Genomic DNA, 17,801 nt, shown 5'->3' with positions numbered 1-17,801 from the left:
ATGTGATCACAGATGTAGATGAGATTTCTAAGAATATTACCAGTAAAGAGATTTACGTATGTGGAAAGTTTTGAGAAGCTGGTCTTTTTTTTGAGTACAGGGGTTTGGGAGGAAGAATTAGCCAACGTTTTGATTGAGAATTTGAGCAATTGACCAAGTGTATTCCGTTTACAAAAGGCAGGACAAATCCAATTTGGCCAATTACCATCCCAATAGCTGACTTTTATAAAAAGGTGTTATCGATTCCCACTTGCCGCCAACAACATAACTCTCCAATACTTTGTATTCCACAGCTCCATTCAGCTGCAGATTTTGATTACAACTTAGGTCCAAACATAAGCAAAGGAACTGAATTCCAGACACAAGGAGAGAATGATTGCCCATTATAAAAAGCAAACATTTGATTTGAGGTTGACATCAAGGAACTCTCTATGATGCCAGCTAACACCAGTTGTCAGACTCCAGAGTCAAACCTGGCTTGATAGACTATAAGGTTCATTTTATAATTTGGTATGTGGTGGTCAGTCACAACATTAGTTACAAAAGAGCCAAAGAACTGTGGATGTTTTAAAACCCGGAACAAGAACAAAAATCGGTGCCGTGGGTGGTACAGTTGTTATCTGACGTACTGACCTCTAAGTTGTGGAGGCTGAGTGCAAGCTCTCTAAATTTACTCATGGATTATGATCCCACCACTGAACATCAGTGGCTAATCTCATTTCATCTGGTGATCTCCCCCCAAGCTCACAGTGCCCAACCCCACGCAGTCTGCTTCTACCTTCCATAAACAGAACTGCCCTGCAGATTTATTGTTTCCGCCTGCTCCTCCCCACAGAACTCATCTCTTCCTACCTCGACTCTTCTTTTTGCCTCTTGTCCAGTTCCTTCCCACTTACATTCATGATTTTGATGCTTTCAGTTTCAGAATTTTGAGTGTGCCGGCTCTAACCACCACCTCTTCGCCAGGGATGTGCAATCCTTTTATAGGTCTATCCCCCCATCAGGGTGTTTGCAGGACTGTCCACTTCTATCTGGAGAAAAGGCCTGAAAAGTCCTCACTTTGAACAACAACTTCTTTAATGCCTCTCACTTTCTTCAGGTCAAAGGTGTGCCCATAGGTACCTGCATGGGCCCCGTTATGTCAGTTCTTTGTGGGATAAGTGGATTATTTTTTGTCCCAACTCCTACCCACAACTCTTCCTCCGGTACATCAATTACATCATCCATGCTGCTTCCCTTTCTCATCCGAATTGGAAAAGTTTATTAATTTTGCTTCCAATTTTCACCCTTCTCTCATCTACACGCTAGACCATCTCTGATTCCTCCTTCCCCTCCTCAACGTCTCTATTTTCATTTCTGGTGATAGGCTGACCACCAACATTCACTACAAACCCACCAACTCCCACAATTACCATGACTGTGCATCTTCACAACTCCCCTTTCTGTAAAGCATCTATTCCATGCTCCCAGTTTCTCCGTCTCAGCTGCTTCTGTTCTGATTTGACAAGCAGGCCTCCAAAATATCCATCTCCTTCCTCAACCAGGGATTACCCACCACTGTGTTTCACGGGGCCCTTATCAATGTCTGACCCATCTCCCATGTTTTGGCCCTCACCCCATCTCTTTCCTCCCACAACAGCATTGTAGTCCCCTCGTCCTCACTTAATATCCCACCAGTACTAGCTGTCATTAATGCCGTGTCCAACATGACGCCACCACAAGACACTCATTCCCCTCTCCTCCCTTGTCAGCCTTCTGCAGGAATCATTTCCTCTGGGACACCCTAGTCCACTCCACTCCCGACACCACTTTATACCCTACAGCAACTTCCCTTGTAATCGCACAATCTTTAACACGTGCCTGTTACTTCCTCCCTACTTAATCCAGGTAAAGCAGATTTACCTACACATCACTCAATCTAGTCTACTGTATTTGCTACTCACTAAGTGGTGTCCTCTACATTGGGGAAACAACACAGACTGGTGACTACTTCGTGAGAACACCTATGTTCTGTTAGCAAAAATGAGCCTGAGCTTCCTGTACCCTGGTGAACATCTCTGTCTCAGTCTTGCTGCAGTGCTCCAGTGAAGCTGTGGAGAACAGCACCTCATTTTTCGTTTTGGGATCCTGCAACCTTCAGGACTCCATATTGAGCTCAATAATTTTAAGGTCTTATTTTACACCTTTCCATTTCCTTATTCCCAACCCCAGACCTTGACATCACATGGGCTGCTACCACAACCAACCCACTGTCAACTACTAATGGTCCCAATTATCAGCTTCAGATTTCCCTATTTACCTATTCATTTACCTGCCCAACTGTTGTTCATCTCTACCTATCACTTCCTCCTCCCCTCTTATTCATACATATACACACACACAAGCCAACTATTTCCTAACTGTTCTGAGTCAATTGACCTGAAACATTAAAAGCTTTCTCTCCACAGATGCTGCTAGCTCTGCTGAGGTTTTCTAGCAATTCCTGCTTTTGATTGGCAGCCTTGTGAATATATTCAATGTACTTCTTCACATTAATGTTTTATTACATTCAAAAGGTATAAACTGGTTTACAACATGCAAGAGCTAACTAAAAAGGTCTTATTACAAATACTGAAAATAAAGATTTTAATGACTTCTGAGACGATTTGGAGTTCTCCTCCTGAATTGCCTAGAAAAAGTCTTCGATTATTGGAAAGCAAATGTGGATAGATTCTTGTTAAGTGAGTAGTTGAAAGGTTAGCAGCAAGGATAGGTGGGCATGCAGATCTGAGGTTAAAATCAGATTATCCACAATATTATTGTATAGGGAAGCAGGTTGAGGTTCTGGATGTAGGTTTGCTCGCTGAGCTGAAATGTTTGTTTTCAGATGTTTCATCACCATACTAGGTAACATTTTCAGTAAGCCTCCGAACGAAGCACTGATGGTGTAGCCTGCTTTCTATTTATATGTTTGGGTTTCCTTAGGTTGGTGATGTCATTTCCTGTAGTGACATCATTTCTTGTTCTTTTTCTCACGGGGTGGTAAATGGGATCCAAGTTGATGTGTTTGGTGTTCGTCAACACTGACTTGGATCCCATTTCCCACCCCCTGAGAAAAAGAACAGGAAATGATGTCACCACAGAAATGACATCAACCCAAGGAAACCCAAACATAGAAAGCAGGCTACACCACCAGTGCTTCATCCAGAGGCTCACTGAAGATGTTACCTAGTATGGTGACGAAACATCTGAAAACAAACCTTCCCACTCAGCGAGCAAACCTACATCTAAAGATTTTTACCTTTACCTCAGCAACTTCACAGATATTCAAGTCTCCGTGGAATCAGGATGACCCTTCATTTGAAAGTTCTTTGTTCACATGTTTTCATCTTTAGTTTATGTCTCTTTTTGAGACTCTTAAACTGCTAACAGCTCACTTCTCATAAAGCTCCTTAAAGTCGTCTTGTACAGCCTTCAGTTTCTGGAATTTTTTCTGAGGGACATTAAATCCCATCAGAACTTGCTTTATTCTGCCCTGACTCTTCGGGGAACCACTAAAATGCACTGCTGCTCTTGTGTCCTTTCTCCCTGAAGGACACACTTCAATTTGAAAAACGTCTGTATGCTCACTGTCTTTACGGATAGTCCTCCCTTTCTAAAGGGAAACTCTCACTGTGTCATGGGAGACTTTGTTCCTAGGCAACAGCCCAATTTACTTTTTCATTTCCTAAAGCAATTAACTATTTAAGATGACAGGTTTTTAAAAGCCTCATTTAAATGCATGTAAAGACATTTTCAGTCAACCTAGTTTCATTTTGGAGTTCTGAGTGCTGAAAAGCCCTTTCCTCCTCGATGCACGTATAGCGTCATGAATCTTTGGAGTTCTCCTCCTGAATTGCCTAGAAAAAGTCTTTGATTATTGGAAAGCAAATGTGGATAGATTCTTGTTAAGTGAGTAGTTGAAAGGTTAGCAGCAAGGATAGGTGGGCATGCAGATCTGAGGTTAAAATCAGATTATCCACAATATTATTGTATAGGGAAGCAGGTTAAATACTCCACCAACTTAGTGTGTTCGATTTTTCAACATCAAATATTAGACACATTTAATTTCTTAGAAAAATAACTAACTGTTTGACCCCCCATCTCCACTTCCTGCAGCAGTACAGCCTCAATACTGACATCAACAGCCAGTTTAATTTGCTTCTCATAATTTGGTGCTGCTAAAACATGTCTGGTTGTAAGCACAACTTTCCATTTATCAAAGGCACTCTGACCTTTGAATTTGTCTAGTCAAATTTCTTGCCTTTCTTTAAACAGATTCATTAGGTGAGCCACGACAGTAATAAAATTTGAAACAAATATTTGATTAAATTCACGCATGCAAATGCATCACAGATTTCTGTATTTTGTCTGGCATTGGAGAAAATCCAAGATGACCCTTATTTTTGGTTCACTCGATGCAACTTGGTCTTGTTCCACAGCGTGGTCAAATAACTCCATTTTGCTTTGATAAATTTAGTTTTGGTAAAACATATGACCAATTTGGCTGATTGTAACTAATCAAAGTCATTCAAGTTGTATGTAAATGTTCTTTCCAGGTTTGTTGAACACATTCAAATTATTGATATAGATTTAAAAAGTTGTATGATCCTTGAATAACCTTACTGGTTTGTCATCAAAACGTTAATGGTGCATTTTGATCTGCTTGTATTTCTTTAAGCCATTCATATCTTGTAAAAAGAAATGGACTAATGTTTTCACTTATTTTTATTGTAATTTTTCCCAAAGGTACTTCCTCACGAAATAGAAACGTGAAAAATAGCAGGAATAGGCTATTTAGGCCCTTCAGCCTACTCTGCTGTTCAATAAGATCATGGATGATCATCCAACTCAGTATCCTGTTACCATATGCTTTAATTAATTCTCCATATGCTTTGATTAATTCTCAGAACTATATATAACTCCTTGAAAACATTCAATTTTTTTTAGCCTCAACCACTTGCTGCAGCAGAGAATTCCACAAGCCCGCCATTCTCTGAAGCATGTTTTCCTCCTCTCACTCTGATCCCATATCCCAATGTGAAGAAAGTGAGGACTGCAGATGCTGGAGATGAGAGCTGAAAATGTGTTGCTGGAAAAGCGCAGCAGGTCAGGCAGCATCCAAGGAACAGGAGAATTGACGTTTCGGGCATAAGCCCTTCTTCAGGAATGAGGAAAGTGTGTCCAGCAGGTTAAGACAAAAGGTAGGGAGGAGGGACTTGGGGGAGGGGCGTTGGAAATGCGATAGGTGGAAGGAGGTCAAGGTGAGGGTGATAGGCCGGAGTGGGGTGGGGGCGGAGAGGTCAGGAAGATGATTGCAGGTTAGGAAGGCAGTGCTGAGTTTGAGGGATTTGACTGAGACAAGGTAGGGGGAGGGGAAATGAGGAAACTGGAAAAATCGGAGTTCATCCCTTGTGGTTGGAGGGTTCCTAGGCAGAAGATGAGGCGATCTTCCTCCAACCGTCGTGTTGCTATGATCTGGCGATGGAAGAGTCCAAGGACTTGCATGTCCTTGGTGGAGTGGGAGGGGGAGTTGAAGTGTTGAGCAACGGGGTGGTTGGTCCGGGTGTCCCAGAGGTGTTCTCTGAAACGTTCCGCAAGTAGGCGGCCTGTCTCCCCAATGTAGAGGAGGCCACATCGGGTGCAGCGGATGCAATAGATGATGTGTGTGGAGGTGCAGGTGAATTTGAGGCGGATATGGAAGTATCCCTTGGGGCCTTGGAGGGAAGTAAGGGGGGAGGTGTGGGCGCAAGTTTTGCATTTCTTGCGGTTGCAGGGGAAGGTGCTGCGAGTGGAGGTTGGGTTGGTGGGGGGTGTGGACCCGACGAGGGAGTCACGGAGGGAGTGGTCTTTTCAGAACACTGATAGGGGAGGGGAGGGAAATATATTCCTGGTGGTGGGGTCCGTTTGAAGGTGGCGGAAATGACGGCGGTTGACAGCGGCCCCCACGCCCAACCCCGCCCCCCCTCCCAAACCCTCTGGGACACCCGGACAAACCAACCCAACCAATTGCAGCAAGATATCCTTGCTCCTGTACGTGGATTCTCCCGCAATGAAGGCCATCATACCATTTGCCTTTGTTACCACCTGCTGCACCTGAATGCTTACCTGCAACAACTGTTGTACAAGGACACCCAGATGTTATTGCACCACGTCCTTCCCCAATCTATCTCCATTCAGATTGTCAAACAACCATGATTATTAATTAATTCCCACTGATTCTGCCTATTACTTTTGGGCAGGGGTCATACACAAGCTGGCAAGATCCTGTTAATGAGTGCTTTGAAAGCTGATATCAGAATTAAAGATGAAGGTTTACTTGATGGTTTGTGTTTTTTCATTACCTGAAATGCCATGTCTGCCAGAATTTCTCCATATCTTCATGTATTCCAAGCCACTAACAACATTTTAGACATTTCCTGATACTCAAGTAGCCTCTGTCCTGAACCTAGTTGATGGTCCAACTGGCCAAATCAGATCTCAGAATGAAACCTGGCTTAATAGATTTTTTTTAAACTTTCGTTAATGTGGTGGTCATTAACTGAAACAGGCAGCAGAGTTTCTTCAACAAGAGGTTTATTACACAAAAAAATCAATTACATAAATATAGAATACAGTTTGAAAGCCTTAAAATACAGTTAAAGTTTCATTATTTTTGCTGACATCATCCATTGCAGACACTCAAAACTGGAGAAATTATCCCTATGCACCTGACCTTTCGATTCAACTTAACAGATTCTCCCCACTTCTTTCATATGAATGCCAGAATCTTTTTCCAAATTACTCACAAAACCAAGAGCTTAAATTTTCTGAACTTCTAATAATCTGCAGACATTTCTGGTCTGGACATTGTAAAAACTAAACTTTTATATTGAGATAATTATTAGCTACTAGATCATGAGTTTCATTTTTGCATCGATCGCTATGGTGGTTTGTCAATCTTCAGCAGTCAGTCCAATGCGACGTTATAAATTCCTACTTCTGAAACGGACTAAAGGTTGGGACACAGACAGACTCTAACCTCACACCTTTAATGCTTTGTCTGAGCTGAGATGTCACTTTCTTTTAATAAAACCTGAAGTTATCTCGGGACTGTGACTTGAAAGTAGTTCTGGGATTTACATATTAATCAATTGAAACCTGCATCCCCACTCTAAATGATTAAAGACTTGACAGCAATCTAGGTTTGTTCAATACATCACATCATGACACACTGATCTTTTACTGTAAATTCTGTATCCTATGATCTTGCCCCACTAGCTACTTGCAGAAGGAGCAACACTCCGAAAGCTAGTACTGCCAAATAAACCTGTTGGACTATGACCTGACGCTGTGTGATTTTGAACTCTCTAACAAGAGAAACAGTAATCACCTCCCAATGTTTAAATGCACTTTTGTTGTGATATTCCACCATCAACATCTAGAGAGACTCCACTGAACTAGAAACATAACTGAACCAACCACATAAGTATTGGTAATGAGAGTAAGTCACAGATAGTGTGTTCTGCAGCTATTCACTCATATCCTGACCTCCCCAATTTTTTATAGATAACAAGGTCAGGTGTGTGATCCAATACTGTCCACTTGCTTAGAAAGGTACGGCTCAGCTAATCCAAGCATAGTAGCATTCCATCCACCATACTTACTGTGTCAACTAGAGTGGTTTCAGTGTGTGCCACCTCCAAGAATTTCCCCCAGTTCTTCTACAGGATCTCCCATACCCACAATTTCTAGTGTATAGGGCTAGATGAGCTAGTACATCAGGACCCATGAACTATAACGTTCCTTCCTCGTAAATATTGAGGAAAGAGATGAATCTGAGACTGGTACAACTGGGACAAAGTGCGAATCAAACAATCAGGACAGACAGGAACAAACCATAGAACAAGGTAGGACTGATGAATTAAACTGCATTTATTTCAATGCAAGGGGCCTAACAGGGGAGGCAGATAAACTCAGGGCATGGTTAAGAATGGAACTGGGATGTCACAGCAACTCCAGAAACATGGCTCAGGGGCAGACAGGGCTGGCAGCTTAATATTCCAGGATACAAATGCTATTGGGGGGGGGGGGGCAAGAAAAGAGCGGGAGTAGTGTTTTTGTTCAGGGATAGCATTACAGCTATAGTTAGGGAGGATATTCTTGGGAATACGTTGGGGGAAGTTATTTGGGTGGAACTGAGAAATAGGAAAAGAATGATCACCTTATTGAGATTGTATGATAGACCCCCTAATAGTCAGAGGGAAATTGAGAAACAAATTTGTAAGCAGATCTCCGTTATCTGTAAGAATATCAGGGTGGTTATGGTAGGGGATTTTAACTTTCCAAACATAGACTGGGGCTCTCATAGTGTGAAGGGTTTCGATGGAGAGGAATTTGTTAAATGTGTACAACAAAAATTTCTGATTCAGTATGTGAATGTACCTACTGGAGAAGGTGCAAAACTTGACCTACTCTTGGGAAATAAAGGCAGGGCAGGTGACTGAGGTGTCAGTGGGAGATCACTTTGGGGCCAGCAACCATAATGCTATTTGTTTTAAAATAGTGATGGAACAGGATAGAGCAGATCTAAAAGTTGAACTTCTAAATTGGAGGAAGGCCAACTTTGACAGTATTAGGTAAGAACTTTCAAAAGTGGATTGGGGGCAGATGTTCACAGTTAAAGGGACAGCGGGAAAATGGGAAGCCTTCAGAAGTTAAATAACGAGAAACCAGAGACAGTATGTTCCTGTTAGGGTGAAAGGAAAGGCTGGTAGGTGTAGGGAATGCTGGATGACCAGAGAAATTGAGGTTTTAGTTAAGAAAAAGGAAGCATATGTCAGGTATAGACAAGATAGATCAAGTGAATCCTTAAAGGCAGTAGGAGTTGACTTAAGAGGGAAATCAGGAGGGCAAAAAGGGGACATGAGATAGCTTTGGCAAACAGAATTAAGGAGAATCCAAAGGGATTTTATAAATATATTAAGGACAAAGGGCAACTAGGGAGAGGATAGGGGCCCTCAAAGATCAGCAAGATAGCCCATGTGTGGAATCACAGGAGATGGGGACATACTAAACGAGTATTTTGCATCAGTGTTTACTGTGGAGAAGAACATGGAAGATATAGAATGTAGGGAAATAGATGGTGACATCTTGAAAAGTGTCTATATTACGGAGGAGGTGGTGATGCATGTCTGAAAATGGATAAAAGTGAATAAATCCCCAGGACCTGATCAGGTGTAGCCTAGAATTCTGTAAGAAGCTAGGGAGGTGATTGCTGGACCCCCTGCTGAGATACTTGCATCATCGATAGTCACTGGTGAGGTGCCCAGACTGGAGGTTGGCTAACGTGGTGCCATTATTTAAGAAGGGTGGTAAGGAAAAGCCAGGGAACAATAGACCAGTGAGCCTGATGTCAGTGGTGGGCAAGCTATTGGGGGGAGTCCTGAGGGACAGGATTTACATATATTTGGAAAGGTAAGAACTGATTAGGGATAGTCAACATGACTGTGTGTGTGGGATATCTCACAAATTTGATTGAGTTTTTTGAGGAAGTAACGAAGAGGATTGATGAGGGCAAAGTGGTGAACGTGATCTAAATGGACTTCAGTAAGGCGTTCGACAAGGTTCCTCATAGTAGACTGGTTAGCAAAGTTAGATCTCATGGAATACAGGGAGAACTAGCTATTTGGAAAGAAGGTAGAAGACAGAGGGTGTTGGTGAAGGGTAGCCTTTCAGTCTGGAGACCTGTGACTAGTGGTGAGCCACAAGGATTGGTGCTGGATCCACTGCTTTTCATCATGTATATAAATGATTTGGATGTGAAAATAGGAGGTATAGTTAGTAAGTCTGCATATGACACCAAAATTGGAGGTGCAGTGGACAGTGAAGAAGGTTACCTCACAGTACAACAGGATCTTGACCAGATGGGCCAATGGGATGAGAAGTGGCAGATGGAGTTTAATTCAGATAAATGCGAGGTGCTGCATTTTGGGAAGGCAAATCTTAGCAAGACTTATACACTTAATGGTAAGGTCTGAGGGAGTGTTGCTGAACAAAGAGACCTTGGAGTCCAGGTTCATAGCTCCTTGAAAGTAGAGTCGCAGATAAATTGGGTAGTGAAGGCGGCATTTGGTATGCTTTCCTTTATTGGACAGAGCATTGAGTATAGGAGTTGGGAGGTCATGTTGTGGCTGTACAGGACATTGGTTAGATGATTTTTGGAATATCGTGTGCAATTTTGGTCTCCGTCCAATCAGAAGGAAGTTGTGAAATTTGAAAGGGTTCAGAAAAAATTTACAAAGATCTTGCCAGGTTTGGAGGATTTGAGCTATAGGGAGAGGCTGAATAGGCTGGGGCTATTTTCCCTGGAGCATCAGAGGCTGAGGGGTGACCTTATAAAATTTAAAATCATGAGGAGCATGGATAGGGTAAATAGAGAAGGTCTTTTCCCAGGGGTGGGGGAGTCCAGAACTAGAAGTAATGGTTTTGTGGCAAGAGGAGAAAAAATTAAAAAGGAACTAAAGGACAACGTTTTCACACAGAGTGGAATGTTTATGGAATGAGCTGCCAGAGGCAGTGGTGGAGGCTGATACAAGCATAACATTTAAAAGGTATCTGGATCGGTATATAAATAGGAAGGGTTTAAAGGGATATGGGCTGGGTGCTGGCAGGTGGGACTAGATTGGGTTGGGATATCTGGTCAGCATGGACAGGTTGGACCGAAGGGTCTGTTTCCATGCTGTGCATCTCTATGACTCTATAACACACCATCTTGACCTCGAAATATATCACTGTTGCTTCATCACATGTCAAAATCCTAGAAACTCCCTAACCGTAGTGAGAATACCTCCACAACAATGACTGATGGTTCAAGGTGTCTCACTATTATCTGCTCAAGGGCCATTAGGGATAAGTGAACACACCCATGCCCTGTGATATTTACAAAGTTAGATTTAACTGGTGTGTAAGATTGAAGAGTCTCGATCAAGAGGACTATATATTTTAGAAATTAATAACACTGGGTATAGATTTAGCTTGGGGGGAATTTATCATAAGAATATAAAAAATAGGAACAGGAGTTGGCCATTCAGCCCCTCAAGCCTGCTGCACCGTTTAACAAGACTTTTTTTTTTCCCCACCTAAAGAATGATAACTGGACCTGGGAAGGTGGGAGCAGAAATTCTCATTGCACATAAAAAGTATTTGGACATTCACTTAAAGTGCTGTTCCTATAAGGCTATGGACCAAAATCTAGAAAATCAATTGACAGCTTTTTTCTAGCTACCAATTATAATGCATTAACTAGCCATCTTCTGTGTAGTAACTGTTTGTAATTTTTCCTTCTTTACTCAGTAAAGAGACACTCTATGGAGCCCTTATTGCCCAGCACACCAGGTTTTAGGATAGACTCTGAAAAAAAGCAATAGTGTTACAGGAAGGAAGATTTTCAAAAAGAAAGAGTTGCACCTATATAATGCATTTCACAACTTGGAACGAAAGAGTAAAGGATACAGAAATCTACAGAGGACTAGACACATGGAGAGTATTAATCACATGCCTGACTTGTTTTCTGTAAGTGATGTAAAGAATGGAAGATTCAGGAGGTCAGTCAATTGCCGGAGAATACACCACTTGCTCTTATAGTGAGTATTTGTGTTGCAGGTCAACTATTATGATGTTTCGGATCCAGTGAAATTTCTTCAGCACACAAGAGTCACCAGACTAGAATCATTCACTCTGCTTTGTCTCAATAATGCCCCAGCAATTTCTGTTTTTTGTTACTGTCAAATATTGCCTTTACTTGTGCAGATCTTAAGCTAAAGAATTCCATTTCCACTAACCAGTGCCTTAAAATCTACCACACAGACCAAGATTTTCATCACTTGTTTGGCATCCCCTTTGAATCAGCATCAAATGTGTCTGATGATGCTCCTATGAAATGCCATGGGGTGTTCTACCAGCATTAAAAATGCTGTTAAAATAGCAAATAAAAACCAAAAGAACTGCGGATGCTGTTAATCAGAAACTGTTCTGGGGAAGGGTCATTCAGCCCACAACATTAACTCTGATTTCTTGCCACAGATGCTGCCAGACCTACTGAGCTTTTCCAGCAATTTCGGTTTTTGTTGTTAAAATGTCAATGGATGGTATTACAATAAATCTTTTTTTAAATTTTCTCAAATCCAACATGGCATCAGTAAATTTAATCATCTCTGAAAAAATACATCCATTTTAGCTTTTAAGAAGCTGATTGTTTAAAGGAATCCCATTCACTGATCCCAATACGTCTATATCACAGCAGTTCTGCAACTGGAGCCAAATTCATTAATTTTATGAAATGTTGTGCCAAAATGTAACAAATCTAGAAACTAGTGAATGAGACAAGGGGAGGAAAAAACTCAATCATTTGTGTAGTGCTTCACCCTTCCAATCAGAAGGGGAAAATCAGCCAGGCTTTTTTGTGACTCAAATCTCAATGCGTTGTTTTTTAAAAAAATTCTCCAAAGCAGGGTCATGACTTGTAGCAGCAACTAGAATCATAGAATGATACAGCACACAGGAAGGCCATTTGATCCACTGTGTCATGCAAATTCTTTAATGATTCTCCAACTAAATTAATTCTCCATATTTTTCTTCATTTAAGTATGTTCCATAAGGTATTATTAGAACTGCTGCCACCATCTTTGCATAGAATGATGGATACCTGTATTAAAAAGTTGGCACATATGTAGTTGTACTTCTACTACACTTGTATGAGGGCATTAAAACATAAATTCACAGCACAAAAGGCAGCTATTCAGTACAAGTTGACCACATCTAGAATATTTTGAACAGATTTGAACCCCTTACGTAAGGGAAGATCATGAAGTAAAACCTATATCTCAGCCACGAATGTATTAGTAAGGTAATCAAGGGAACAAGTTATCCCAAGAATCCACCTCCACTGTCCTTCTCCTTCTGCTGCTATAGCATTAAAGGCATCTTGTGAAGCAGCTCAAAGAAGGACGCTAATAGGAGGAAATGTTTGCAATAATTTGTGGTTTCAGGAGGCAGCATTGCAATGCTGAGCAGATCTGTTTTGGACAGAGGTTGGCAACGGTGGCCATGGTCAATACATGTTTGGAATATTGCATGTGGTTCTGGTCTCCTTCCTATCAGAAGGATTTGTGAAATTTGAAAGGGTTCAGAAAAGATTTACAAGGATAGTGCCAGGGTTGGAGAAATTTAGCTATAGGGAGAGGCTGAGGCTATTTTCTCTAGAGTATCAGAGGCTGAGGGGTGACTTTATACAGTTTATAAAATTATGACAGGCATGGATAAGATAAATAGACAAAGTTTTTTTCCCTGAGTTGGGAAGTCCAGAACTATAGGGAATAGGTTTAAGGTGAGAGGGGAAAGATATAAAAGGGATCTATGGGACAACTTTTTCTACATAGAGGGTGTGTATGGAATGAGCTGCCAGAAAAGTGGTAGAGGCTGGTACAATTACATTTAAATGACATCTGGATGGGTATATGAATAGGAAGGGTTTGGAGGGATATGGACCAAATGAGACTAGATTAAGTTAGAATATCTTGTCGGCAGGGACGAGTTAGACCAAAGGATCTGTTTCTATGCTGTACATTTCTACGTTGGTAATGGGGATCCATGGTCAATGGAAGTCGGTAATGGGGATCCATAGTCAGTAGAAGCTGCTGCTGCTGCCCCCTCCCTGGAAACGGCGGGAAATACAAACTGGAACCGCCTCACTCACCAACAACAGCCGCGTCTCCCTCCGCCTCCTCAAAGTAGTGCCCTCAAATTTTACACTCGTCAACCGCACCCTATGTTAATTTAGGCCGCGAAGGTAAACCACACGTACTGAAAAAAAAGAACGATTTTCTCCGGACACCTTTCGTGGAGAAACTCTTTACGATTCGCTCCCGGAGTGGTCGGTCTGATTCGCAGAGAAAATGTTCCAGAGTTCAGGGCAGGCGGTAAAGTTGGATTAAGGTTGGAGGCAGCCCCAGGGCGGGGGAAGTAAGAAAAGGGGTTGGAGAGAGAGACATAACCCTCCCTGGAAACAGCCTCAAGGTCGGAGCGGGCAATATTCGAAATTCGGCCGAGAGCAAAGACAAGAGCGGCTCAGCCAATCAGGGGTCACCTTGAATAACATCAGGCGGCGGCCGGTGAAGAGCTGTAACGTCCCAGGCCACTGGCGCACGCGCTTAACCAATCAGGAGTCTATTTAGATAGGCAGTAGGGATGTAACGGCAGTGGGCATTGACTGACGCGAAAGACGAGTCGGAGGTCGTGTAAGATAACGCCCAGCTGCCGTTGACGGGCTGTGATACGCACGGTTAGTGGCAAACGCCATCCACCAATCGGAAATGGCAATGGATAGATTACAGTGCCCTGGCGTCACAAACCAATGAGAGATCGTGTTAGTTAAGACAACCGTTTGGCGGTATATGATGACATACACCAATCGAGGAATGCGTTGGATATCCGCGCTACTGACTAATGAAAAACCGCATTAGATAGAGTCGGGAAGTAGTGGCGGGCCAGTAGGAAAGCGGAACAAGCGCGCTCGCGCTGCGCCTGGCGACATCCGCCAATCCGATCGGGCGTTGGATTGCCTGGGCATTTACGGGCCAATGGGAGGTCACATTAGATAGAGTGGTTGATTGCGTGAGTGGAGCAGGACGTGGGGGGCGTGGTGCTGTCTGGCCACTTGGCGACGGCTTTGTGCGACTGACGTATAGACGAGCCAATCAGGCGGAACCGACTGCGCGTGTGGACCGGCCAATGGGGAGGCGCGTTACGGGGAGCGGCGGTTTGCGACTGGAAAGGAGGGGGAGGGGAGAGGCGCGCGCGCGGCCGGTGCTATATCGCTCCGCCGCCGGCAGCACTCGGCTTTTGCGCAGCTGCGGAGCCGGGTAAAGGCGTGAGAGAAGCTTGCGCTCTTTGAAGGAGCGAGTGCGAAAGAGAAAACAGCCAATAAAATATAACACCTCTCCATAATAAATCCCCTCCGTTTATCTATCTATCGTTCTTTTTAACCCCCCCCCCCCCCCGCCCTCCTTCCCCGCCGTGTGTGTGTACATCATATTTTCTGAAAGGAAGCAGAATCTGAGTGACCCAGAACCATTTATGGCCGTTTCTGCCTGAGAAAAATCCTCGTTGTTTCCCACATGAGATTCGTTAACATGGAGCTTATCACAATTTTAGAGAAAACCGTCTCACCAGGTAAGGGGCCTGATGGTGGAGGGAAGGGGGTATTATTTTCTTTTTCTCTCTCTCTTCCGTGTTATTTTAAACTATTCCTTTTTTTCCCGCCCGCCCTTCTCTCTCTTTCTCCCCCCCCTTTCCTCCCCAGATCGTAATGAGCTGGAAGCAGCGCAGAAGTTTCTGGAACAGGCGGCTGTTGAGAATTTGGTCAGTATTGGATTCTGTTTTAATTTTTTTTTGAATGGACGAAGGGGGCGATGGTTTGATCTAAATCTTCGGTTTTACAAAAAAAATGTCGTGCGTGGGTTGATGGGGGAGTGTTGTTGGTTTTTAATTTTTTTAGACAATAATAAATCTATTCATTTTAAAGGGGGGGGGAAACCAAGGGCCTTCATTGAGAAAAGGTTCCCCCCCCCGCCCCCCAATTTTCCCCACCTCCCGCCCGCACGGGCGGGGGAGAGGGGAAACTGGAGTGAAAAAAATGGACAACCGAACTTGTTGGCAGGAATTGACCCGGTGATTGGCAAGGCGTACGAGCCAATTGGCGCACGCTAATGGCTGGTGGGCTTGCCCGCTGGCCAATGAGGACACGCCGAAGGGGCCGGGTTTCCGCTCTGCGCAAGTTTGGTTGATGGGAAGGGAAGCTGGGAGTCGAGGCCTGAACGCATGTTGCCGGCTCAGCCTCCTCTCCCTGTGTGTGTCTGAGAGAGAGAGAGCAGCCTAGCCCCTGTACAGAGCGGTGGGGGAGGCCGCGAACCATTATAACGCATGATAAACTTATCACCTTTACATAATCAGAGCATTATTCCTTTCTCAATAATATTTGAAGATCTGCTCAATTTAGGGCTTGACATCATGCGTGTGATTTCCTCCTGTGGTGCTATCGTATAATCTTTTAATTTAGTTAAAGTGGGTTGGGAGCTTCTATTTCTTACTCAGTATTCGTATCAATTGATCAATTTGTAATACATCGAGAGATAAGTTTGAAGTGACAACAGCTGTTCAGCCCACCAGGTTTGAACCAAACGAAAAATGGCCACTCGCCCGCATCCTAATCTTGGTCTACGTAGATTACAGCATTTTGGATGCAAATTAGCTTTTGCGTTTTATTTGCTATCGCCTTACATGTGCGAGATTCCTACTTGGGTCCTTTGATGAAAGGCAATTCTTGTCAACCTTTCCTTAATTCTTTTGTCAATTGTTTCAAATCTATCTTTCTAATGGAAATACCTTCCTTCCTGCTGTCCAGGTGTCTTAATGGACTTCAGTTAAATCTTTCATCTGTCTTTTATATTAGAAACATGGATAATAGGAACAGGTATAGGCCCATCAGTCCTTTGAGCGTGCCTCACCATTCAGTATGTTTGTGGCTGATTGTTCAACTTGGTACTCTGTTCCTGCTTTCTCCACTTTTTTTGATCCTAGAATAACTACCTTCTGAAAACGTTCAATATTTTGGCCTCAGTTGCTTTATGTGACAGAATTTCACAGGCTCACCACTTTCTGGACAAATAAATTTAGAGCCGAAGATATAGATGCAGAATTTAGCCATTTTGGCCCTTCGAGTCCGACCTGAGAGATTTCTCAATCCCATTCTTCCCTCTCTCTAACCCTTGATCCCCTTATTAATCAAGAACCTATCTATATGTCTTAAATACAATCAATGACTTGGCCTTTACAACCTTCTGTGGCCAGAAATTTCTTCTCCTCAGTTCTAAATGGTCAACTCCTTAAATTCTTAAACTGTGACCATTGATTTTGCATTCCCCAGTTGTTGGCAGTATCCTGAATTTACCCTGTCTAGACCTGTTGGAATCTTTTAGGTTAACTAGTGTTGCAAACTTAATATATTGCATTTGATAGAACATCTGGTTTTAAGATTTTAAAATCCAAGTGCAACTGTTACTATAGCAGGGTCATGGGCTGTATTTTGAGCTTTTTTTAAAAAAAAAGATTGCATTCTGTTGAAGGTTATTGATGCTTTTTTGGTTTAAGTGGCTTGGCATGTTTTTTCATGATGAATTCTCAATTATTTTGTTTTAAACAAGGTTACTTGAATAATATATGTAAAAGAGTAGGTCAATCTGTTAGTTGACCTCTTTAACACCCAAGAATCTTGGAAGCAAAGCAGTAAGTATCATTGGCTTTCTTGAAACAATCTCGTTAGAGCTCCTAGCAAGAAAGGAAAAGTGAATGGAAAATTAGTTAGGCGGATTGACACTAGTCAGGAATCCAAATCCATGGTTATTTTCCTAATGGAAATGCAAGTACATTGTGAGGGCAGATTTGGCTTTCATTGGGCAAGTAACAAGTGCATTGAGGCAGCATTTGATTATTTGACATTAGGTATGGATCCTATAGACACCTGTGAGCTCCTCACAGAAAATGGGATTGTAGAGTGAACATTGAAGATGGGGATATTAAGCTTTTTAAAATTCAGATAGTCATCTGGACAGCTATTTTTGAACTTGCATATCACTTATTTGCCACTAATTTGTCTGCACTGTTTCCCTTTTGTCATAGTTATTGTTCACCTGAAGACTCTTAATATAATTCTACAGCTAGCCTGTCAGTACTGCACTCAAATGTGA

The 17,801-nt window shown here is 42.7% G+C and overlaps 1 protein-coding gene across 1 annotated transcript in view; it reads left to right on the top strand.

Moving 5' to 3' along the window:
* Positions 1–14,881: 14,881 nt before the first annotated feature.
* Positions 14,882–17,801, top strand: part of kpnb1 (karyopherin (importin) beta 1) — a 42,764-nt gene continuing 39,844 nt past the window's right edge. Inside the window, exons 1-2 of the mRNA XM_043674807.2 lie at positions 14,882–15,228; positions 15,359–15,417. Coding sequence (XP_043530742.1) covers positions 15,174–15,228; positions 15,359–15,417 — 114 coding nt within the window. The 5' untranslated portion in view covers positions 14,882–15,173. The remainder of the gene's footprint in view (positions 15,229–15,358; positions 15,418–17,801) is intronic.

This window comes from Chiloscyllium plagiosum, unplaced genomic scaffold, assembly GCF_037043375.1.
Source record: "Chiloscyllium plagiosum isolate Xiang-an unplaced genomic scaffold, Cpla_swu_hap1 HiC_scaffold_32, whole genome shotgun sequence".
In the NCBI taxonomy this organism is placed as follows: Eukaryota; Metazoa; Chordata; class Chondrichthyes; order Orectolobiformes; family Hemiscylliidae; genus Chiloscyllium; species Chiloscyllium plagiosum.
This window is presented reverse-complemented; position numbering and strand designations above follow the sequence as displayed.